Source organism: Leopardus geoffroyi, chromosome C3, assembly GCF_018350155.1.
Source record: "Leopardus geoffroyi isolate Oge1 chromosome C3, O.geoffroyi_Oge1_pat1.0, whole genome shotgun sequence".
In the NCBI taxonomy this organism is placed as follows: domain Eukaryota; kingdom Metazoa; phylum Chordata; class Mammalia; order Carnivora; family Felidae; genus Leopardus; species Leopardus geoffroyi.
In genome coordinates, this window is record NC_059338.1 from 133,514,450 (window position 1) to 133,539,953 (window position 25,504).

The 25,504-nt window shown below is 40.2% G+C and overlaps 1 protein-coding gene across 17 annotated transcripts in view; it reads left to right on the plus strand.

The window, feature by feature from the left end:
• NCOA2 (nuclear receptor coactivator 2) overlaps positions 1 to 25,504 on the plus strand; it is a 291,905-nt gene that overhangs the window by 172,832 nt on the left and 93,569 nt on the right. For 9 of the 17 annotated variants that reach the window (XM_045454962.1, XM_045454958.1, XM_045454971.1 and 6 more), the window contains exons 3-4: positions 11,225 to 11,329; positions 13,596 to 13,768. In XM_045454962.1, the coding sequence (XP_045310918.1) occupies positions 11,244 to 11,329; positions 13,596 to 13,768 (259 nt within the window). In that variant the 5' untranslated portion in view covers positions 11,225 to 11,243. Of the gene's footprint in view, positions 1 to 7,030; positions 7,407 to 9,756; positions 9,834 to 11,224; positions 11,330 to 13,595; positions 13,769 to 25,504 lie in introns of those variants that run through there. The other 8 variants (XM_045454960.1, XM_045454964.1, XM_045454967.1 and 5 more) reach the window with 4 other exon arrangements.

The following is a 25,504-nucleotide window of genomic DNA, read 5'->3' on the forward strand; positions in this document are numbered from 1 at the left end:
AAGGAGCAGGGAGCCTTTTTTTCTTTTTTTTTTTTTAAATGTTTGTTTATTTTTGAGACAGAGACTCATGAGCATGAGTAGGGGTGAGGCAGAGAGAGAGGGAGACACAGAATCCGAAGCGGGCTCCAGGCTCTGAGCTGTCAGCACAGAGCCCGATGCGGGGCTTGAACTCACAAACTGTGAGATCATGACCTGAGCCGAAGTCAGACGCTTAACCCACTGAGCCACCCAGGCGCCCCAGGAGAAGGGAATCTTTAATTCTTCATCCCGGAGTCTAGGAAACCTTCATAAAGAGGCTGGCTTTTCAGCTGAGCTTGAGGGCTATGATTTTCCTGAGGAAAAAGAGTAATTTTAGTAACCTTTGCTGGAAGACTCTTGTCATTTGTGTATTTTTCTTGCTTTAAGAGAGTCATGTCAGTAGGAGAGAAAACATGAGAAAGTTCCTGAAGTAAAGGAGAATAAATGATGAGTCCAGAATGACCAAGAACTTCCATCTTTCTTATATAGAAGAACTTTGGGTAAATTTGGAGAAGAAGTTAGTTGTAAGATAGTTTTAGTAGTTTGGAAACTATTGTAGGATATGTTTTTGATTTACCAAAGGAAATGATTTATACTTCAAATTCCATTTAAATGAAATCTATTTCTAATTATTTGGGGCAGTCTTTGTGTTTCTTACTTATTATAAGGTAACCTTACCTGATTTTATGCAATATTCTTCCTAAAAATATGGATGTAAAAACCATGTACATTTATAATTTGCATTCCAGAGAGCTGGTTATTTAACGAATCTCTTTATGGTTTGCTTGTTGTTTTGTTTTTTTTCCTAGCGGCAGAACCCTCCTCCCCTCCCCTCCCTTCCCCTCCCTTCCCCCTTCACTTCCCTCCCCCTTCCTGTCATCCCTCTCCCTTTTTTTCCTCTTCCCTCCTTCCATTCTTTTTGTCAACTCATAAAAGTCTGATGTGTTAATGAAAGGAAATTTGGAAAATAGAAAAATTACATCCATAGTGTCCATCAGAACAATGTAACTGCTAATATCATGGTGAAGTTTCTTCCGAGTTTTCCTGTAAATTAATCTTCTCCATCTGTTTTCACCATCAGCTTAGATTATTTTGTAAACGTTTATATGCTATCAAATTCAACCTATAATAGCTACATTTATTAGATAAATCCTTACCAGGTGCCAATCACCATTGTAGTCCCTTTACATTTCATGCTCTGAACAAACTTAAAAAGTTACATGTTATTATTTCTTGAAGAAATGAAGAAAGTTCAGTTCAAAGAGGTTAATTAACATAATTAACATAACTAATATGGGATATTCCCAGGATTCCAAACCAGAGTGGACAACAGAAGATGTGCTCTGAGCCACTACATTGTATAGCTTCTCATGATTGCCTAATAAATTCTATTATGAATCTTAGAGTTCTGTTAGAAAGGCCTCTGCTCAGATGTCACTCTGTCAAGAGAGAACTTTCCTGACCACCCATTTAAAAAGCTACGTTGTTCTATAAAGTGCTAATCATTATCTGATGTAATAAATGTTCGTTTTACTATTTCTTCCCTCTCCACTTTCTTATTAGAATGTAAGAGTCCTGGGCAAAAGACTTGGTCTGTTTGTTCACTGCTGTATCCCCCAATATCTAGAACCAAGCATGGCACAGTTCAATGATATTTGTTGGACGATTGAATGACCTCGCCTCCAGGTTACCTTTGCGTAAATACCGATTTGCTTAATCACCCTCCATTGGGACTGATAGGCTAGAATAATGCCATGATTACTCCCCTCTGTAAGTCACAGGACTGATGCTGCTGTACCCTGAGTGCTCCAGGCTGGTGGGCAACTGCAGCCTACTCCACACGTTTCTACCCCGCACTGACGTTACATGTCTGCCGAGAGCCAGCTTCTCACCTATACTGGTTTCTGCCACTTGTTCTTGTAATTGTATAATTTACTTAAATATGACGTAGATGATTGTGATGGGAGTTTGAAAAGACATATATGTTTCTATAGAAACCAAGACAAATGCTTTAAAAACCTCAAATGGACAAAAATTGCTGTCAAGTAAGTGTATGCAGCATATCTATAATAGGAAAAAATAATAAAAATATACCTCATAAGATCTTATAAGAAATCGGGTTATCTACAATTTCTAGCTCTATTTTAGATAAACGAAAATTGGAAATAGTAGACGATGCTTAATGATATCAGTACAAAACTCCAAAGGAGACTGATACTCAAATGTATATTTTTATGTTTAAAGTTAAAACAAAATGATTAAAGGGAGTAGGCGTTGAGATGTCTGGGTGGCTTACACAACTGAGCATTGATTTGGGCTCAGGTCGTGATCGCAGGTCATGGGATCGAGCCCCATGTCGGGCTCCTCCCTGAACGTGGAGCCTGCTTAAGATTCTCCCTCTGCCCATCTCCCCTGCTCGTGTTCTCTCTCTCTCGCTCTCTCAAGAAAAGAAAGGTAGTAGGTGTTATTTTCTATAATGGTTCTTGACACCTGACTTTTAAAATTAACCAATTACTACTTCCGATTCTGTAGGAAAAGAAGGATTGTACTGTTTGGAATGAAACTCTATATTCTTAGTGTGCCAGGGAAAATCTCTAGCTGGTTTTGTTATTTCAATAATTTCATAAGAAATTCAACAATAACAATACGACTTCATTTCTCTTCGGGGAATAATTGCTTATGAGCTGAAGCATGATTTCCTTTCTGCACTAGAATGTGAGCTTTAGGAGGACAGGGCCTTCATTTTGTTCATGGCTCTATTTCCAATGTCTGCAACGGTGCTCGGTGCATTAATTAGGTTTTGAATGGATAGATGAATGATTCTAAAGTAGGTACGTTTTTTTGTAGAAAGATGTTTTGCATTTTGCAATAATACCAGTAGGCTTTTCGCAAAAAGAAAAGTACTTCCAAAGTATATATTCACTGGTAATCAGATTAAATTAAAATATACTGCTGTCTATAGTATGTAATAATTTGTGTTTCTCTCTTCAGTGAAAGTATTGAAATACAGGAACCTCAGTGCTCACATTGCAGTGGTTAAGAAATGAGGAAGTGTTTGGATTTACTTATTAGCTCTAAAACTTCCTAACTGTGGCCATGGTCAAGTTGCTTTATTCTATATCTCTGTTTCCTCATCTGTAAAATGGGGCTAACCATAGGTTGTTACAGGCCCCGAAGCGGTTCGTATGTGTAAAGTACATAAAGACTATCTGCCAAGCTAGTAAGTACTCAGTAAATAATAGTTACTACAGTTATACCTGAGTTTGACTCCCGACCTGTCATTTATTATCTGTGTGACTTGGGCAAATTACCCGTGGAAACAATCGGGGAGGTTAGATAATCTGTAAGGGAAAGAGAGAGTGTGTGTGTATACACATGTATATAAACATAAAAATGGGGATTTTTAAGCCAGAAAGTGTGTGCAGGGTACTTAACTCATAATAAGTGCTTCATGAATGTTTGTAAACACACACACACACCCCAACATACAATACTATGAGAGAGGACTTTCATTTATTTAGTTAAAAATGTTTTGTTATCTGGAATCATAAAAATGCCCTTCGTACAGAAACAAATGGTCTTGCCTTTGGCATTTCAGTAAGTTTTTCTCCTAAATTAAGGAAGTTTTGGGTTTTTTAAATCTCATAAAGAGGTTTAAAATGGGTTTCAGAATAAAGAAAGATAAATGAATTTTAATCTGGACAAGTTCTGAAACTCCCAACACGAGCACCCCGTTGTAGTTCTTGGTTTGATGACGTCTTTCCAGAATCCTGAGCCTTCAGTGAACCCTGGTTTTTGGAATACCGACCAGGGGCCGAGTATACCCTGCTGGAAGGGGAGGGCCGCGCTTGTGTTTCTCGCAGGCAGTGCGGCCCCTTCTCCCTGCCTTCCCTGCCAAGGCCTTATTGAAACCTAGCCTTGCTATTCCTGGCCGGCTTAGCACCGGCTGACGGCTGACGGCGCTGGGGAGAGAAGCGGCCCAGGGCCTGGCTATATTAAGGAACTTAGCCTATGAGCATTCAGAAAGTAGAAACCGTCTTCTGCCACTGATGTCAGGCTAGACATTTTCCCCCCTGTCGGTAGTGATAGTTCAGCGCAGCTCTCTGCTACTCACACACCCTGCACTGGCTTTTGCTGAGATGAGACTTGACGACAGGATCTTTTCCTTCTTTAAGACGTACGCGGATGATGGAAATGTTAACGGCAGAATCTTTGTGGAACCGGTGAACGCGCGCTTGGCCATTTATTTGATCATTGCAGCACGTGTTCAAGAGCCGCTGCTGCCCATTTGCAGGCTAATGTGTTTATTCCAGTCTTCCCAGTGGCATCTTGAAGTGTCTTTCAGCTAAAAAATTCATGAGTATTATTGGCTTTCAGTCAGAAAATGGAATATGTCTTCTAGTTACTGTCTAATATACCACTTTAAGGCCATTATACAAAAGTAAATCTAAGAGCATATTGAAAAGGAAGGAGGTCCGCAGCTTAAACATTTGTTTATACGCTGTATTACTTTTCTGTGGAGTGAGAAACAGCGTAAGAGGAGGTAGGTGCCGAAGCCATTTGACTCGGAGCGTAGTCGTACCGAGTTGTAGGCTGTGTTTTCCTCTTTAACTGTCGTCAACTGCAAACAGTTCGTGCTTCATCACTGAAAAATCAGATCCTGATAATAGTAGTTTGTGTTTGCCTGGTCGCAGCTGAGTAAAAAGTCAGGTGTGCAGTAAGTTGCTCAAAACTAGTGAAGTTAAAATGAGAATTGGCTTCCAAAGAAGATGCCTTTTCTTCGGTATTGGTATGAAGTGAGTTTCCTAAAACTTTACAATCTGTTGTCACTGTATGAATTAACGTGCAGTTTTACAAGTTTGAATCTGTAGATACGCACTGTAATGTGTGAGGCAAATTAATATTGTATGAAAAGCAAGAAGCAATGTAATGTTTTGTAAAGATGAAGGTGAAAGTATTCTTACGATCTAGTACAAAAGGGTAATAACACTCTGGGGAAAAGAATGTACCATTTGACTAGCTACAATTTATTTTGGAAATACTGTGTAGCATCCTCTGTCACTGTGTTAAGTGCACTAATTCTTTTGCCAGTGGAAAGTAAAAGTTTGATTTTTTTCCTTGTGCTCTCATCCTTGCACTTCGTAAATCTGCATGGTTGTACTTATATTTGCAGGTGTGTGTTTGCTTATTTCTTTGTTTTTTACTTCTTCTTTGCTTATTTGTTCTTTGTTTGCTTACTTACTTTGTTTGCTTACTTATACATAGCAGTGTGTCCTTGCATAATCTCTGTATTTACTGCAGAGAATATTTAATTCTAGCCAAGAGTTGGGGTCTTGCCAAAGTGATGTTTGCTTCGGGTAATTTTGTCCACTTGACACTTTGGAAAGAGGTATTTCCCCTCCTCCGTCAATTAGAGGTCTTTGTCTCTGTATCGGCTTACTGACGTCCAAGGTCTGGCCGTTCTCTGCTTTCTGCCTTTCTCAGTGATCTATCTACTCCAAAAGCACATTTTGCATCTTTAAGCATTAGATACTGTTTTCCCTTAGACTTATCAGAGACTGGCCCAGAAATTGTTCTTTCTGAAAGTAAAGAGATCCCCCCGCCCAAGAACACCATATACTTTATAAGGGAAAAATTGTTGCGAGTTTAGAATGAGCAAATGTTTTCACTTGTGATAAAGGAGTAACGAATACATCTTTAACTGCTGAGATGGGCGTCTGACCGATGGAGGGCTGAGAAGATTATCCTTTCATGATTTAATAGAATAGAAATAGGTGTTTCAGTGAAGATTTATGTACAGTTTCAGTATTGCTTATTTCTTAGTCTTACAAAGTGCGAAAGTGAGGAATCAGACTACAGGTTCCCCAGCAATGTCATGTGTCTCCCGTAAAGAGAATTCAGAAAGAACCTGGAAGGCCTTGGAGGCTGTAGAAGCCTCTGTAGTCTCATATCAAGAACTAGATGATTTATCAGGTATCTCCTCCTCTTGTGAGTGTTGATAAGAGAAGTTGTTTCAACAGCTCTTTGTATGTCATTTCATTATAAATTTCATCTCAAAGTGAGGAATTTCAGAGAGGGTCTAACTTTTAAAAAATGTTGCTTGGAACTAGCAACAGAGAGATCTGATGTTGATTACTCACTGTGTTTGGATTTCAGCAACAGTATTATCCTTATTTATTCTTTAACTGAATTTGTTCCGCGTATAATAAATCTGACAGTTTTACAGGCCTTGTTTGGAAGATGGCCAGTACTGATAAAAGATAAAATGCACATTATCATTTGCATGAAGTCTGGGTGATTAATTAGCTTTAATGGTATGAGACTGTATTGTGAGCAACAGCTTTGTTACCCTCTAAGTTACACTGATGAATTTCATGAAAGGAAAGTACAGTTTTTAATTGTGTTGAGGCTCAGCATTGCATTTTGCTTTCTGTCATGATGCTAGGGCTATCGCTGGCATTGTTCACCTCTCCCAGAATACCGTCACTTTGGAAAAAAAAGCATGCCTTAATTCTGGTGGCTGTAACTCTACCGTCTGGTTGATACAAGTTGGTATCAGAGGATGGAGGGGAGGACATACAGCCGCAGTGAGAGCAGGACTATTGTTTGTTGTAGATAACGAGAAGGGACAAATTGAAACTCCTTTTCCAGACTTGTCCTTTCACAGCCCCCCGCATCTGGTAGAAACTGGCTTGTTCTCGATGACTGTAATTACCATCAGATACGACCCAAGAGTTTACTTGTGTCTTCTTCAGTTTTTGTGATTTACATTGAATAGTTTCAGAACTGAGAGTGAAACACTCAACAATTTTGATTTCATGTGAATGTTGAAAATGTGCAAAAAGTTTAAGAAGCTATTAATTTAGGCCTGCTTACAAAATAAGATTCCTAAACCTTCACTGCTGCCCTTCGCTTTTTTTTTTTTTTTTTTTTTTTTTTTGTCTCTTCAGACAAAAAAGTCTTCAGACCCTTTTATTGGGAATTGACTTTTAACTTTGATCTGCAAAAATGCATTAAAAGTCAGCTATCCATATAGTTTATTTTAGATGATTTTTCTGTACCTAAGTGCACACTGGTAGTCGTAAATCTGTTTATCGAATCTATCATTCTGTCCATCTCTGGTTTTTATCCGTGTCACTTGAGTGGGGGGAAAATTAACTCCCCTAGCCCCAGCACACGTTCTGGTGTGAAATCCTAACACTTGCTGCCCGCGAAGCCTCACCTAGGGCATTAAGAATATCAGTCAGAGTCATCCAGATTAGAGCAGCACACTTCCCTTCGAGCGCCTCGTTAATGAGGCTCACCGTTATTTATTTGGTTCATCCACTCAAGACCAGGACATAAATCCACACGTCTGCTCCAGGATTTCATCTACTTCTGGCCCTGTGGTAGGCAAGAAAGAGGCGCCCGGGAGCAGGCTGCTGCCCGCCAGCACCTTCCCCCTCCTCCTCCTTTCCCAGCTTCAACCCTAAATTTGCTTTCCCCCTGCCCCCCGTTTTTTTTTTCCCTTTTCTTCTGAGAGTCTTGTCTTTTATTTTCCCCTGGTTGATGAGCAGTGGTTCAGAGGGAGCATCCCCAACCTGATGGCCATGGCCGGCAGAACGCATCCTCCTGTCCCTAATTATATAGACCCCCCCCCTTCTTTTTCCTTTGGTGGTTTACAGGTTGGTTGGCCGTGTGTACTGGGCATACAGAGCCCCGGAAAATTGCTCAGAATAGAGGACATATGGGGTAGACACAGAAAAATAAGAAGCAAGTATGTTCACGAAGTTAAAATTTATTTTGAGGAAATGTGTTTAAGGTACCATCACATAGTAATAAAAGGGAAAACCTGGCCTGTAAATAACTTAACTTCAGGAGGAAATTAATGATGTTTCAGAGCTACAAATAGAGTGGTTTGTGAGCCAGTCTTGGGTAGACACAAGTAAAATATAAACCGTCTGCTCAAATGGGTTTCTATACTGAGACCAGAAATTGTTAGCTCCTTGCTTTACTCCTTCTAGCCCCTTAGTTGAAGTGTATCAATTCTGCCCCTTCCTGCCACGTTGCAATTATTAGTTTATGTTTTTGGGAACATTTTAAATCGATGATGGCTGAAGTTAATGCTAAATCCAAACGGAATATAGTCTGTAAGTAATATAGTCATTTATATCAAGTGTCTTTTGAAAAGCTTTCTGATTTTTCTGCTGTTTTTAATATATATGTGGCAAGACCCTGGGGTTGGGGGGGGTGGCAATTTTCACCAAGAAACTTAACACGTATAGCTGCTATGTAGGGCATTTTGTTATATATTGAGTGTTATATTTTGATGATAAAATTTACTGGAGGGGCACCTAGGTGGCTCGGTCAGTTAAGCATCTGACTCTTGACTCAGGTCATGGTCTCACAGTTCCTTAGATTGAGCTCTGCATCGGGCTCTGTGCTGACAGGGCAGAGCCTGCTTGGGATCCTCTCTCTCCCTCGCTCTCTGCACCCCTACTCTCTCTCTCTCTCTCTCTCTCTCAAAATAGATAAATGCAGTTTTTAATAAATTCACTTGAATGTTTATGATTTGTAGGACACTGCTTCCAGGGTGAAAATCCTTGAGTTCATTTATTGAAAGCTTACTTAGATTGGATGGGTAATGTTTTTCCTTACGTGCTCATGAGTGAAACCATGAGAATTGTGGTTCCAAGAGAAATGCTAAAAAGGAATGTTCATAGGTATCATCTGAGAAGGGTTTTGGTGTTGAGGTTTTTGCTTTCCCCGCTGTCCTTTTATACCTCCTGCAATGCCCTGGCTCCCCTCCCCCTCCCCACTGTTAGAGCTCACAGGTCTTTCTCAAGGCCACCCCTGTGCCTCCCTAACCGAGCCAGCAACATGTTCTTCTTTCTTGGATCTTACAGCCCGCAGGAGCCAGTACCAGTCATATAATACCTTTACCCATTTTACTTATTGGAGTTTTTCCTACATACAGGTGTATCATCCCTCTTAACCTTGTTGTCTGGAGAGCAACATGCCTCCTTGTGCTTCCTGAGCACTGAGCCTGACTCATTCTGGCAGGTGGGCAGGCAGTCTTTGAATAAATGAGGGACATTGAGATGAGGGGAAAGAGCCCAGCACAGAACCACATGCAGTCCATATCTGGCTGCTTCTCCCTCCTGACTGCCTGTGTGATTACTAGAAGAATGACATATTTGATGAGGAGACCCTTGCCGTAACATCTTAGTTAGGAGTAGGAATATGTGAGCCTGCGTACAAATAATCCCAGTTCTACCATTGGCTGATCTGCTCAACTGTCCTGGGCTGGAGATGCTCATAATTATCCCCATTTTACAGACAAGGTCATTAAGGCATGAGAGGTAACTTCTTAAGGTCCCACAGCTAACCAAATGGTGGACCTTGGACATGGATGCTGGCCATTAGCTTCTCTGCTCGATTGACTCTCATAGTCTGTTTGGATGATTAAATCATGGCTGGGAATTGCTTGGTGCCTTGTAAATTCTAAATGAGTAACTAAATACAGATTAAATTTGTTATCAGCCCCAAATTGTGGCCACAGTACAGGACCTTGGGACTTGGCTACATGGCTCCAACTAGCAGGAAGCTCAGGCATTAGCTTTCAGAATTGTCCCCTCCTGTGTGACGTCTTGAATATAATGTACAATTGGTGGGACCCCCCTCCACTGATACAGTGTTTCTTCGTCCTGCTTACACGTGACTCTGAAAAAATTTCATTCCTCTGCCCTTGTGGATCAGAGTTGTGACCTGAAGAAATGACTGGAGGGAGACTGAGCATCTCAGAGTACACGGAGGGAAGGCTGGCGGTTTGATGGGTATGTGACAACGATCAGTCTTGGGTGGTGTTTTCTTAGCCCACCCTCCTCAGTGTCCTTGCTCTCCATGAACCTGTTATTCTCTGGCATTTTTCTTAACTCCTTTACCTTCTGCTGTCTTGCCCTTCTGTCCGATTTTTTCCAATCTAGAAAGGAAGAAAAGCCACTCTAGAAAACTAAGGAGGGTGAAGGTGACTTTAGAAGCCTGGGAGACCGAAGGAAGGGGGAACTAGTATAGCATTGGAACTCTAAGAATGACTTAAGTACTGACTTAATCTTTTCAGGCCCCATTTTTTTTTTTTTTCTAAGCAGTTATTAAGCACCTTGTGCTCAAGCACCTCTACTGTTTCCCCAGTATCTGTTATTAGTCCCTTTGTTTAGTTCTTTTAGAACTTAAACCTCTATCATTCCATACTTCACATATTTAAATATTATTTTGATTTTGCTAATGATGACCAACACGAATACTCTGATTCTCTTACTGTATATCCGGTTCTTTTCTTATTGGAAGGAATCCAGTAAGCAGGAGCCAGTTATTGCCCTCCTTCGTTAGGGTCAGTAATATTCCCTGGGGTTTTTTCTTTTCTTCTTTTAAATGCATTTTGAGACCTTTGGTGATAGCAGCTAGAATTAGCCGAGGGAGGGAACATAGGAGCGGCAGGATGTGTGAGAGGAAACCGCCGAGGGGAGGTGTGCTTAGGAAGCTGCTGGGGAGAGGGGGCTCTACGAGCGAGAAGGGAGCAGGGAGGCAGCTGCTGCCGGGGTGGGGGATGGGGGTGGAGGGTTCGGGAGACTCCAGGGGGAGGCGCGAACATCCTCTGTTTGGGGAGCATTGCTCACGGAGGCCTTGTGCAAGGCCAGGACAGGCGGGTCAGATCTAGCTGGTCAGATGGGAAACATTCGGCTTAGTGGTGGGGCACTGCCTCTTGCCAGGGCTGTCTGTCATGGGTGAGCTATTGCAGCACAGACTTCACACTGGCCAACCCAAAACAGAGACTGGGAGGAGCCCCTTACAACACCTGTAGTTTCCCCGTGGGTGCAAGATCACTCCGGAAACTGAAGGCTGACGGCAGAAACCCAGGGCTAGCAGATTGTAGTTGATGGTGTCGCTGAAATACGATGTCTGTTTAAAGAGTATGGCCCCAGTGAGGTAGGCTTGTTTGTTTTTTTAAACGTTAACCTTTACAGATGCTTAACTTTTAAGCAAGGTAAACAAAAACTGAGCCCTTTCATTAGAAGTTACACATGCATATTAATCAGAACAATGTGTTAATGACTGTTGTCAAATTTCTGATTGAAGTCAAAGTTCTTTCATGGTTGGTAAATTGATCAGGCACTTTATCATCAGCTCTATTCTCTTTTTCTACCCCCCTCCCCCTTTCTTGTTTTAGTTGCTGATATGTGTTCAAGATGAGTGGGATGGGAGAAAATACCTCTGACCCATCCAGGGCAGAGACAAGAAAGCGCAAGGAATGTCCTGACCAGCTTGGACCCAGGTTAGATTCTTGCCGAAAAACAGAATCAGTATTGACCATGAAAGCCACATGCCTGCTTTTTTGATATTTTAGCATTGATTTTACACCCAATCGAAATGTTGTGTTTGGTTTTTTTTTCCTTAACAGTTAAACCTTTAAATATGTATTATTTAGCTTACGTTTGGTTATGCTAATGAGTTGCAGATTTTATTATTCTTTACAAGAAGGAAGCTACATACTTCTGATGTCCCCTGTGTGCTTCACTATTCTTCCATATTTTCGTTTCTGTTAGATCACAGAATGTCATAAACACAAGAGATCCCATAGTAGAATTTGCTGTTAATTATACGCTGGGTTTTATTTTTATTTATTAATTGTTTTGTGAGTTAGTGACAAAGATTGTGGCCCTTCAGTGAGTAAAACAAATGATTTAAAGCAAGTTCCATGTCACATTTTATGGATGGAAGTGTGCGTTGTTATAATCCCTATGCAGGGTAATTTAGCATTATCTACTAAAATTATAAATGCATGCTTCTGGGAATTTTCCAACAGTATACTTTCACACATGCAAAATGACAAACACTGAGGTTACTTGCTATTAAACAGCATTGTTTAATAATTGCAAAAGATTAGGAGAAACCTAAATGTCTATAGGGAACCATTTAAACAGCCACGATACATCCATAACCTAGACTACAATACAGCTGTGAAAAAGAACAAAGACACTTAATGGATTGATATAAAAAGAATCTCTTAAGAATAGTTACAGAGAAAAACAAGGTTTAGAGCACACTTATGGAGTACTACCACTGGTATAAAACCATTTGTTTTAGGATAATTAAGAAATACTTAAGAGTTGTTAACCCATTTTGGGGGATGAGAACTAGGCAAATGGGAAACAAAGGTAGAAGAGAGACTTCATTCTTTCGAGGGCTTAAATCATATAAACAATTTTAAAAGTTAAACACAAACAGCAACTTCTGTTAAGTGGCCGGTAAAAAGGAGCAGATGGAGAACAAAAGGGAAGAGGACCAGAAAGTCGTTAAGACAGGCAGAGAAGGAGACAGAGCAGAAAGCCAATATTTCATGTTGCCTTTTCCCCTGTTAGTTGCCAAGCAAAACAAGTCTATTAAATCGTCACTGTCCACATCCCAGCCTCCAACCCTTAGCTCCAGTATGTTGCCTCTAGATTACCTACTACCTCCTGGCCGTCCTCAGCTTTCTGTCTGTCAAATGTCTTTAATGCCAGGAATCCACTCAAGAAGACAGATTGATAAAATGGAGACTGTTTCAGTGGAGGGGCTAATGTTTTACCTAGTGCTGTGCTGGTGCCTGGAAGTATATTACAGACTACAAAATTTTATCACTGGGTATTATATACAAATAATTATACATTAAAACCACAGAAAGTTACTTGGTCAAACAACTTACTTCCCTTATTTATTGTACTGTTTGAGTGTCATTTAGTGGGCCCTCGACTGAAAAAAAAAAAAAAAAAAGGTTGTACGCTGTTAATGTTAGTGTCAGAGGGAACTTGCTATCTTAAATTCAAATGAGAAGATCTTGCCAATTTTTATTTTTCCCTCCTTTCCATTAACTTTTTAAAACTTTAGTTGACCTTAGACTGTTTATATTTTGCACGTCATTCAGACTGGACAGTTAACAAATATCCTGGGTCAGTTTCGCTTTTGTTTCTAGCTGCACTGTGGTTTTTTGCATTATCTAAAAAGACTGGTTTGATTACCAACATCCTAAAGAAGTCTGTGAAACGATGAAGGTTTATTTGTATCTTTTTATGCTTTACCAAAAATCACTGCCATTTCTTTATTCCTATTATAACTGGGTTAAGTTCCCTTTCTTCTTTTACTAATCTTACGTAAATTTTTAAAATTGTATAAAATAATCTCCCTTGCTTGTCTAAAACATCCCTCTATGTATTCAACAGTAAATTCGATGCCCACTTCTGCCAAGTGTTGTATTAAGCTTGGTGATGAGCAGATCGTCCTGATCCTTGTCATGGTGAGGCTTACTGTCCACTGGGGGACGTTATGCACGTTGAACAAATGATCACACAAGTAAATCTATAATCACGTGCTGGGGTGAGTTTGATTTCAGTAAAACATGCAACATGTAGGACACATTCAGGTTTTTTCCCCCAAAGTACTTCCATGTTTTATGTAAGTGACTTTTGTTTGTTATTTTTTATTAGAACTTGTGTAACATGCCTCTTTTTTTATAATGGCTTTTTTTTCCAATGCATAATAAAAACCATGTTTCTTCTTTGTAGCCCCAAGAGGAGCACTGAGAAGCGTAATCGTGAACAGGAAAATAAATACATTGAAGAACTCGCAGAGCTGATTTTTGCAAATTTTAATGATATAGACAACTTCAACTTCAAACCTGACAAATGTGCAATCTTAAAAGAAACTGTGAAGCAAATTCGTCAGATCAAAGAACAAGGTAAGAGGCCCGAATTAATCTTTTGGAGAGTTTAGCTGGTTTCTGTTTTTTCATGTATGAGAAGTCGCTTCAGAGTCCCTTTAATCCGTTTCTTCTGCTTAAATTATTGATGAGGAAATGATGTCACAGTGCAAGATGAATGCAAGTATCACTTGCAGTGGTTTATAAATAGGCTTTATATAAAATTCAGCAATTCCCTAAAGACAGAGGAGACTGAGGTGAGGCAGGGTGATGTAACTTTTCATCTAGTAAAACTCAATTAGGTGCCCACTGATTCTCCTCCCCTACGTTGGAATTTTCATTGCTTGCACAGCAAGTGACTGTCATAATTTGCAAGTGAGAAGCCAACTAAAGATGGAAACCAGAAGTAAGGAAAGGAAGCCACCTCCTGTTTCAGCTAGTCAGCATATTTGATTAAGTCGGAGCCTCAACTGGCCACGCCGCTAGATTAGAATTTCATATCCTGAATGACAAGAGATTTGAAAGGCTCAAGCCTCTAGTCAGAATTCTTTTGTGAAGTTGAAACACGGAACATGACAGCTTTCTTCCTGGGGTTTTCTTTTTTTCAGAGATCATTTTCTGCCTCTCTTCTTTGATATTTTTGCCTACAGAAAAAAAATTAAGAAAATAATACTTTAAAAAAAACACATTGGACTTTGTGGTGCCAAAAAAAAAAATCAGTATTAGGCAAGTATGAACAGTGTCTTGGGGGCTCAGGGCCAATGCTCTTAAAGTATTCATACACTGCTTTCCTTCAGGGCTGGGGAGATTATTATCTCTTGTAATCTGTTTTTGACTGCATCCTCTCAGAGTTCATTGTTTTTATTCTCCCTTTTTATGTGATATTCAAAAGAGGCAGATTTTAGAGAAATAATGTCTATGTCTGTGTAGGTGTAGGACCTGAAACTTGCCGTCAGTCATAAACTCCTAGCTTATCTATTTGCATATTATCATCATAGGATTTTTCATTTTTATACATTTACTATTCAGCTTCAGTTTCATATTTAAAAAATTTTACACATGTAGTTCTTTGTTTTAAGAACTTAAAAATATACACATAGCAGACACAACACAGTTTCTCAGACCAACCCAGTCTGAAAATCAGTCTTTGTTTCCTGGTTTCTCCATCAAAATGATATCATTAAGCATTCAACGAGTTTCTGCTCTCAACGCCTGCCTCGGTAGCCCTTCACCTCTTTTGTCTTCCTTCTTTTCCCTTTGAGATCCACTAGTCATCAAAAACTCAGCTTAGTCTCCAAAGAAAGAAAGAAAGAAAGAGAAGAAAAAAAGAAAATGTCAGGGGCACCTGGGTGGCTCAGTCGGTTGGGCGTCCTACTTCGGCTCTGGTCACAATCTCGTGGTTCCTGAGTTCAAGCCCCTCATTGGGCTCTGTGCTGACAGCTCAGAGCCTGGAGCCTGCTACGGATTCTGTGTCTCCCCCTCTCTCTGCACCTCCTCTGCTTGCACTCGCTCACTCGCTCGCTCTCTCAAATATAAATAAACGTTAAAAAAAAACCCTCAGTTTAACCTCAATTTTGTATCTTCTTCATTTTTTGGTATCAGCAAATGGATAGAATAACATTCCTAGAGCTCTTAGGAAAAATAATTGGTTAAAGTTTTATAGTGCTTCGAAGTGACTGCGTTTCTAGTTGCTGATACTGTGGTGGAGAAATCAAGCTACTTGTTTCCGATTTCTGAAGCTGAACGAGACAATTTTGTGAACACTGCATGGTAGGCGGTACTTTCACACTTTAAAACAGTTATGTGTTTTTTTGTTGTTTTCTTTTTTTTTACTATCAAGGTCTTGCACAAGGTTTTAAAGTTTTGCAAAACCTTGGTAATTCCCCCTTCAAACCATAAAACACGTTAAGATGTGTCACGCTGGGACTCTGCCATACTTTTCCCGTAGGTTTAATCCTAAGGCTGCATACCACAACCACCCAAGAAGCAGCAACAATAAACACCCTGTCACATCTTATTCTTATAATAATGTTCCTATTAATTTGAAAATTAATGTGTTTTGAAAAGGGAGGCAGGAGTTAAAAACCAAATGAAAAGCCCAGATACACTTTGATGGTCTCAATCTACTATTTTAAAAATATTGCTTGCTTACTCAATTATTTTTTAAAAGGCAGCGAGACTTTAGAATCAAATCAGACAGAAGCCAGGTCTGAATCCTGGATCTGCCTCTTACAGGCTCTTTGAACCTGGGCAAATTATTTTCTGTGCCTGAAACTCCATTTCCTCATACGGAGTTTAGCAATCACGATCTTGAGGTTGCGTGGCTGTTGAAGAAATCATGAGCTATGTAAATGCACTCCGCAAGTACCCGGCCCGGTGAACGTGTGGTAGGTGGTCAGTAAATATCTTTCTCACAGTAAGCAGAATGTCACCTTCTTTTCTTCATACATGTTGAGGTCTTCAGACAGTGAGCCTCTCCTTCAGGCGGAAAATGAGAAATAAAAAGGTGGGGAAGTGGATTACGAACATCCTTTCCTGCGGGGCCATTTGAAGAAAGTAAAGTTTTCTGCTGCCAGAGAGCCGTGCGTAGCCCATGCAGAGCACTCCGCTGCCAGCTGTGTCGGGGCCAGCTGGATGTGTCTCGGCAGTTGAGAGCCATGAGGCCCAAGAGCAACACACAAGTCAGACCTCAGCCCTTCTCCCTCACTCCGCGTGCCCACCCGCCTGGCCGACGCCCCGTCGGCCAGTATAAATGAAGTCCAACCACCATCACCTTCATCATGTTTCCGAACTTAATTTATATTTCAGTCACAGGTACCAGGCCGAATAAAATCATAATTGCGCCAGAGAAGTTAAACTAGGTTGCGTGAAGCGTCACAGTAAAGATGGCACGTCGGAAAAGCCAGGCTTATATCTAAGGTACCCTCCGTGGTCAAAAGCTCAGGCAGACCAGCCGGGCGTGTTCGGCTTTTTCACTCAGGGCTGCTCTGTCATCAGCTGTCCCTCGAGTTTCCATTTGCTTTATAAAAAGAGGAGAGAGAAGAAAGGATTATTTAAAATGGCCTAAAGGATGAGAATCGGGGGGGAGAATTACCAGCTATTTAAATACGTGAGCATCCGCTCATTTATAGCACTTGGTGAGGCCCGTGTTTGGGAGACGCTGGCCCTCCCGGAGCGTTCACACTGCAGTGGACCTCGTAGAAGCAGAGCACATGTACACAGACGTCGTGTCCTATGTGAGACAATGCCGATAAAGTTGAAAACTTCTGGCTTCTATAAGTTAGAAACGGTAGTTCATAAACAGTAAATAACCTTTTTTCGTAATGAGGCTAATACTGCTTCTATCCCACGGAAGAATAATACGTAGTATGAAGAATACAAATGATTTAATTTTGAATTACTGTGTCCAACTCCACGCTCCTCAGCTGGAAACTTAACTCAGCTTGTCTATGGAAAATACACAGGAATTCCTATGCGCCTAAGAAATAAAATTGAAGTGTAAAGTAACATTTAGGGGAGTACTAAAAATTCACACATCTTTGCTGCGCTGTTTAAAGTAACATCTCCTATGTTACCCCAATTTAGATACACCTTTCATTGTTTTTTAATCTTAAATAATTTTAAATGGATCTTATTATTTGGAAAACATTTGTCACTTCATTTAAAGCCGCTTGAGAGCAGCATATTTGAATACAGGGTGTATTGATCAGTTAATGGAGAATTGGTCTCAACCTTTCATTTTTGGTTTTCGAAAAGTAGCTTTAATGAGTGAATAACAGTAGGAATGAAGAGGTGCATCTCAAAAATCTGTGTCAGTGCAAGCTAGATTTGGGGGACATTTTCTTGTTGAACCAGGCTACCAGTATTTTAAGAGAAGGTGAGGAGCAGGGATATGCCAGAGTCGTCAACTGTCAACCGACGAAAACCAGTTGTGCGGTTTCGAGAATTTTATATGCCAGTTGATGAGCACTTCACTATTAAAAATTACACGGACTTGTGATTAAACTATATGTAAAAAGGCAAGGGAGACTAAAATTTCTCATTTGCTAATTATTCCACTGCATTTTGCCATTGTCTTACGTGCCAGAGGCCCTTCGTGTTGTGTGTCTACCTACAGGACAGACACACTGCGCAGCACTGGTTACTCTGCGTCTCCTCAGTCCACGTTCAGTCGTGTTATATTGACATCAGCCATGAAGAGAATATTGATACCCTGGAAAGCTGGTAAACTCTCCAAATCAAGGCTCGATTGGTTTTGTTGGCTGTCACTTTAGACTTAAGAAAAAGTAATGAAGATTTTGGGGGGGGGGGGGAAATGTAATGGAGAAAATGTTAATAATTACCACCTGACGGGGCACCTGGGTGGCTCAGTCGGTAAGCATCCGACTTCATTCAGCTCAGGTCACCATCTCGCAGTCCGTGAGTTCAAGCCCCGCGTCGGGCTCTGTGCTGACAGCTCAGAGCCTGGAGCCTGCTTCGGATTCTGTGTCTCCATCTCTCTTTGCTCCTCCCCACCTCACACTCTGTCTCTTTCTCAAAAATACATAAACATTAAAAAATAAATAAAAATAAATAAATAATTACCCCCTGACATTTTAACATCAAGTAGCCATTTCGTGCATACACAAAAGATAATATCCAGTTCGGCAAAAAGTCACTCGCAGGTTGACAAACAATTGTATTTCTGCATATAGCGTCTTCATACATTTTCATTATTCCATCTTTGTCTTGCTCATTAACTTAAGTGAAAATTTCAACCAGTATTCATATTGGAACCATTTTTCATCAGTTGCAATCATAGGTTGGTTGCAATACAGGAATTTGGCAAAAATTAACAGAAGCATTCCTTAAGAATCAGCTGGCTATTTGCAATTCACAGTAAAGAGTGTTGTATATTTTATTATCATTTGTAGATTATATGCTACATATCCGTGATACTAGTAAAGTCTGTAGTAAACATCATGATGCTTACTGTTTTTCCCTCAAAGAGCTGGTTTTTTTTAACATTTCCCAGTATACCACTGGTAGGCATAGAAGTGAGCAAGTCATATTATAAATACAGGTGAGTCAAATTCATAAGCTAACAGAATTATTTAAAGATTTAAGAAAATAGTAATGGAAACAACCTAATTCTTGCCCATCAAAGTAAATGTGGAGCCTATTAAGATGATGCTTTCCCTTCCCATTCTTTTTTTCCTCGTGTCAAATGCAAGAAGTTCTTGGGATGGAATTGGTTATTCAAAGCTGAAGCCTAAGCTTGAGCTAATAGCTGTCATGAAGCAAAGTAAGCAACAGGGGTCTGAGATCAGCTGCCTTTCCCTGGCAGAAGACCTATAAATCAGGCTTTTGGGGTGATGTTCCTCGGCCTTCATCAGGTTCCATGTGGTGAAACCTTAGGGTGGTGGCAGAGCACCCCATCTCACCGGAAACTCAGCATCACTAAGACGTGCCCTCGTAGATACTCTCATACTGAAGACGGTGTTTTGGTGTAGGTCAAGTATTCATGATAGTACAAACTCTTGATTATTTGGATAATGAATGGGAGACTGATAATGGCATATATATTTTAACTCTTTTTTGAAACATTGGTCCCTTATTCACTACATATAGTTTCAATTTCATTTGCCAACTTCTTTTTTTATCTTCTTAAAGTGCTAAGAACATGGAGTCTTCTTGGGATTCTCTCTGCCCCTCCCTTTCGTGTGTGTGCACTCTCTCCCTCAAATAAACTTTTTAAATAAAAAGTTACTGTATTATTGACTATATTCCCTATACTTTTCATTCCCGTGACTGACTTTATGATTGGAAGTTTGTACCTCTATCCCCTTCACCTTTTTCTCCCATCTCCCTTTCTCCTTTCTCCCTTCTGGCAACCACTAGTTTGTTCTCTGTATGTGTGAGTGTTTCTGATTTTTTTGTTTGTTTATCCGTTTTGTTTTTTAGATTCCATACTTCACTGAAATGATACAGTATTTGTCTTTCTCTGCCTGACTTATTTCACTTAGCAGAGGACTCTCAGTCCATCCATGTTACTGCAAATGCAAAATTTCATTCTCTTTTATGGCTGAGCGATATTATGTTGTGTGTGGTTTATGTATGTATACACATACACACACCCCACATGTTCTTTATCCGTTCATCTATCAGTGGGACATTTGGGTTGTTTTCATAGCTTGGCTGTTGTAAATAATGTTGCATTATTTACTATGCAAACATAGGGGTACATATAGCTTTTTGGGTTAGCGTCTTTATTATTTTAGCGAAAATCCCCAGCAGTGGAATTACTGGATTGTATGGTTTTTCTATTTTTAATTTTTTGAGGAACCTCCATAGTGTTTTCCACAGCGATTGTACCAATTTACTTTCCCACCAGCAGTTCACACGGGTTCCGGTTTCTCCACATCCTCACCAGCACTTGTTATTTCTTGTCTTTTTGATACTAGTCATTCTGACTGGTGTGAGATGATAGCTCATTGTGGTTTTGATATGCATTTACCTGGTGATGAGTGATGCTGAACATCTTTTCATGTGTCTCTTGGCCATCTGTGTGTCTTCCTTGGAAAAACATCTGTTTAGGTCCTCCACATTTTTTTAATTGGATTTTTTTGGTTTTGGTGTTAAGTTGCATAAGTTTTTTTATATATTTTGGATATTAACTGTCAGATAAATCATTTACAAATGTCTTCTCCCATTCAGTAGGTTGCCTTCTCGTTGTGTTGATGGTTTCTTTCCCTGTGCAAAAGCTTTTTAGTTTGATGTAGTCCCAATTGTTTATTTTTGTTTTTGTTGCCCTTGCCTAAAGAGACAGAGCCAAAAAAATATATCTAAGACCAGGGTCCATGAGTTTACTACTTATGTTTTCATTTAGGATTTTTATGGTTTCAGGTCTTACATTTAGGTCTTTAATCCATTTTGAGTTTATTTTTGTATATGGTATAAGCAGATGGTCCGGTTTGATTCTTTTGCGTGTAGGTGTCCAGTTTTCTCCATACCATTTATTCAGGAGGCTGTCTTTTCCCGTTTGATAGTCTTGCCTCCTTTGTCATAGATTAATTGACCATACAAGCATGGGCTCTCTGTTCTGTTCCATTGATTTGTGTGTGGTTTTGTGCCAGCACCATACTGTTTTGATTACTGAAGCTTGGTAGTATAGCTTCAAATGTGGGGTAGTGATACCTGCAGCTTATCACTTCTCAAGATTGCCCTGGCTGGTTTGGACACTTTAATATTAATTCTTTCAGTCCATGAGCATGGTGTAACTTAACATTTACTTGTGTTATCTTTAGTTTCTTTCATCAGTATCTTACAGTTTTCAGAGCACAGATCTTTCACCTCCTTGGTTAAATGTATTCTTGGGTTTTTTGTGGGGTTTTTTGTTTTTTTGAGGCAATTGTAAATGGGATTGTTTTCTCAATTTCTCTTATTGATAGCTCATTATTGTTACCTAGAAATGCAACAGAATTTTGTATCCTGCACCCTTACTGAATTCATTTCTTAGTTCTAATAGTTTTTTGGTGGAGTCTTTAGGGTTTTCTGTATGCCATAGTATCATGTCATCTGCAAATGGTGACAGTTTTACTTCTTCCTTACCAGTCTGGATGTCTTTTTTCTTATCTGCTTGCTATGGCTAGGATTTCCAGTTTTACATTGAATAAAAGTGGTGAGAGTGGACATCTTTGTTTTGTTCCCAGTTATTAGAGGAAAAGCTCTGAACTTTTCACCATTGAATATGATGTTAGCTTGGGTTTGTCACATGACCTTTATTAGGTTGAGGTATGTTCCTTCTAAACCTACTTTATTAAGATTTTTCATGGTGCTTGTCTGGTTTTAGTATCAAGGCAATGCCTGCATCATAGATTGGACTTGGGAAAATTCCTTCCTCTTCAGTTTCTTGGAATAGTGTGAGAAGAATAGCTTAACAGCTGTTCTTTAAATATTTGGTAGAGTTCACCTGTGAAGTCTTTTGATCCTAGACTCTGGTTTATTCGGAGTTTTTTGATTACTGTTTACATTTCATTACTTGTAATTGGTCTGTTCAGATTTTCTATTTTTTCCAATTCAGGCTTAGAAGATTGTATGTTTCTAGGAATTTATGCATATCCTGTATGCAGTCTAACTTGTTGGCATATACATTTTCATAGTAATCTTAAACAATTTTTTTGTGCTTCTGTAGTGTCAGTTGTAATTTTTCCTCTTTCATTTCTGATTTTATTTGAGCCCTCCCCCCCCCCTCTTTTTTTTTGAGGAGTGTGGCTAAAGGTTTATCAATCTTTTCAGAGAAGCAGCTCTTAGTTTCATTGATCTTTTTATTGTCCTTTTAGTTTCTATTTAACTCATTTCCGCTCTGATCTTTATTATTTCCTTTGTTCTGCTAACTTTGGGCTTTGTTCTTCTGTTTCTGGTTCCATTAGGTGCACAGTTAGAGCGTTTGACATTTTCCTCCTTTCTTGAGGTAGGCCTGTATCACTCTGGATTCTCTCTTAGAATTGCTCTTGCTGCCTTCCAAAGTTTTTGAGCCGCTGTATTTTCAATTTCATTTATCTCATTTCCTCTTTGATTTCTTTGTTGACCCATTTTTTGTTTCGTAGCACGTTGCTTAGCCTCCACGTGTTTGTCTTTTTTCTCTTTTTTTACCCTCCAGTTTTTTTCTTGTAATTGATTTCTAGTGTTTTACCACTATTAGAAAAGATGCTTGATAGGACTGCAATCTCCTTAAATTTTTTGACGTTTGTTTTGTGACCTTGATTTATCCTGGGGAATGTTCTCTATATGCCTGAAAATAATGTATATTCTGTTGATGGGGATTGGAGTGTTCTGTGTATGTGTCTCTTAAGTCCATCTGGTCTAAAGTGTCATTCGGAGCCAGTGGTAACCTGTTGGTTTTCTGTCTGGATGATCTGTCCGTTGATGTAAGGGGGAGGTTAAAGCCCCCGACTTTGTACTCCTGTCCCTTTCTCCATTTCTTTTAATATTTGTTCCATACATTTAGGTATTCCTATGACGGGCACAGAGATATTTACAATTGTTATAGCCTCTTGTTGGATTGACCATCCCCTTCTTTGTTTCTTATGATAGTCTCTGTTTTAGAGTCTGTTTTGTCTGATATAAGTATTGCTACCTCGATTTTTTTTTTTTGCTTCCGTTTGCAAGGAATGTCTTTTTCCATCCTTTCATTTTCAGTTTGTGTGTGTCTTTAGATCTGAAGTGAGTCTCTTGTAGGCAACACATAGATGGATTTTGTTTTTTAATCCAGCCAGTTGCTCTAGATCTTTTGATTGGAGCATTTAGTCTGTTTACATTTAAAGAAATCATAGGTAGGTAAATACTTATTGCCATTCTGTTAATTGTTTTCTGTTTGTTTTTGTAGTTCTTCTCTGTTCCTTTCTTCTGGAAAAGTGAGATTATAAAAGGTGAGAGAGTGAGGGTTGGGGGAGAGAGGCTTTTCCAAACAGGGAGCAGAGGGGCCTGAGCAAAGGCACAGGAGCCCTCGAAGGCATACACTATGTGTGAAGTCAGATTGTTTAGCTACAGAATATGGTATTTTGAAGCAATTGTTTGGATTTGAGGCCGAAAAGGGCAGGTCAGAGCCAGATGGACAGTAAGTAAAATACTGTAAGCAATATTGAAATTTAGAGAAGGTGACATAAAATGAGAAACTCTTAGCTATCTTCACCAGAGTTAACTTGAAGTTGTCTACCATGGTTCCTAGATTCTAGAGATACTAGAAATAGGAAACCTTTTTTTAAATGCTACTGACTTTAGGAGGCTGGGGGTGGGGGGGGGGCACGTAACTGATAAAACAACAATAACAAGAAAAAACTACGTTAAAACATGCTACAGAGCTACAAAATACCTTAGTCATCTTTAACAAGAAATATTTTATTCATTTTTTAAAAATGTTTTAAAGTTTATTTATTTTGAGAGAGAGAGAGAGCAAGCAGAGGAGGGGCAGAGAGAAGGAGAGAGAGAAAATCCCAAGCAGGCTCCGTGCCGTCTGCACAGAGCCCAATGCAGGTCTCAGTCCCACAAACCGTGAGATCGTGATCTGAGTCGATATCAAGAGTTGGATGCTTAATTGACTGAGCCACCCAGGCACCCCTGCCTTTTATTCATTTTTATAGCTTGTTGAGGGGGCATAGAAGGAACAGGAGGAAATGAAGGGGGGAAAGAACAAGATGGAAAGGTAGTAAGCAAGACCTACAAAGATAGACCAACACCAGACAGCCTGACAAAGACAGAGGAGGACTGGCAACATATTCAGAAGCGTGCGTGCTCAGGTTTAAACACAAAGAGAAACGTCTTTAATGTAAAATTTTATTTTGTAGTCTCTTAGGACATTGTCACGAATGACTTAAAGCACAGTCTTATTTGACAGCTGTGAGCACTTAGGTAAGAGCCCTTGTCCTGAGCCCCCTAGGTGTCAGCCCTGATCTTCCGCTTAAATCCCACCCATCCTTAGTGAAGAATGCCCGCCTGTGTCCTGCTGCTCAGCCTTTCCCTGTCCTTGTCAACAGGAGGTGAATCAGTATGCCACCCACCCCTGTCTCTTCTCCCGCAGCTCAGAAATAGTCAGATCTGTCACTGTGCCCAGGGGAGCAATACCGGGCCATTCTTCCACAAGAATTGGGTAAAGGCACTCTCTAAAACCCCTTTGAGAGAGGGCCGAGTTGATCCTTCCACCTCAACTTCAGTGACTGCTGTAGGCTCTGTGACGGAGTCCAAGAGGAGAACCCTCACCACAGCATACAAGTCCCTCTGTGATCTGTTTCGTATTCTCCCTTGCTCCAACCCACAAACTCCTTGAACTTGCATCCCTCCTCCACAGCCGGCACTGACACGGGCCTGCACTGCGTCTTCTGCCCAGAATGCTTCTCTCCTCTTCCCCTCCAGCTGGCTGACTCTTTGCCACCTTTAGTAGTCCACAAGGATAGAGTGGTACAACTATCTTAGGTTGGTAAAGCACAGCGAAAGGGAATCTAGGCTGGGTGATCCCGTCCAACAACAGGGCACCTTCACCACTACCCCACATCTGACTAGTTTAGCCCATTGCTACGTTCTTATGTCCCATATCCTCAGTGTGCATACCCTAAGACGACTCCCCTAGACCACGTACTGTTGGCGACACATATTTATGGGGTTTTTGCTTTTGCATCATTATTCATACTCTTTCCTCCCTAGCTGGAGTTCCTCCTTATCCTGTTTCTGCCCATTCTCAGTAGAGTCTTCGTGTCCATTCTTCAAGATTCGTCTCAGATACTGCTGTTTTAACAAAGAACTTCTTTATTTTAGGTTTACTTATTTATTTTGAGAGAGAGAGAGAGAATGTCCCAAGCAGGCTCTGCACTATCAGCACAGAGCCTGACACAGGGCTCGAACTCATGAACCGGGAGATAGTGACCTGAGGTGAAGTCAGGAGTCGCTTTAAGCGACTGAACCATCCTGGCGCCCCAACAAAGGATTTAATTCCCAACCAATGTAGCCTCATCTCCTTTGAATCTCCGTCTCATTTCTTATACTATCTAATCTTATTCTGATTAGGTTCTTTTGTGGTTTTCTCTTTCTTCCCCCATTGAATGACAAATTCCTTGATGGCAGAGACCCTATCTACTTATCACTCATACCTGCGGCATTTCTGAGCACAATGGTTGTTCTTAGCCTGTGTAGAGTAGATGTCTCCAGTTTTTCTGATGCTTAGCTTTTCTCTAGCCTTATTATAATGGTTTTATATTGGGGGAAAATAGCACCCTACGTTTAAGAACTTGAAATTTTTATTCT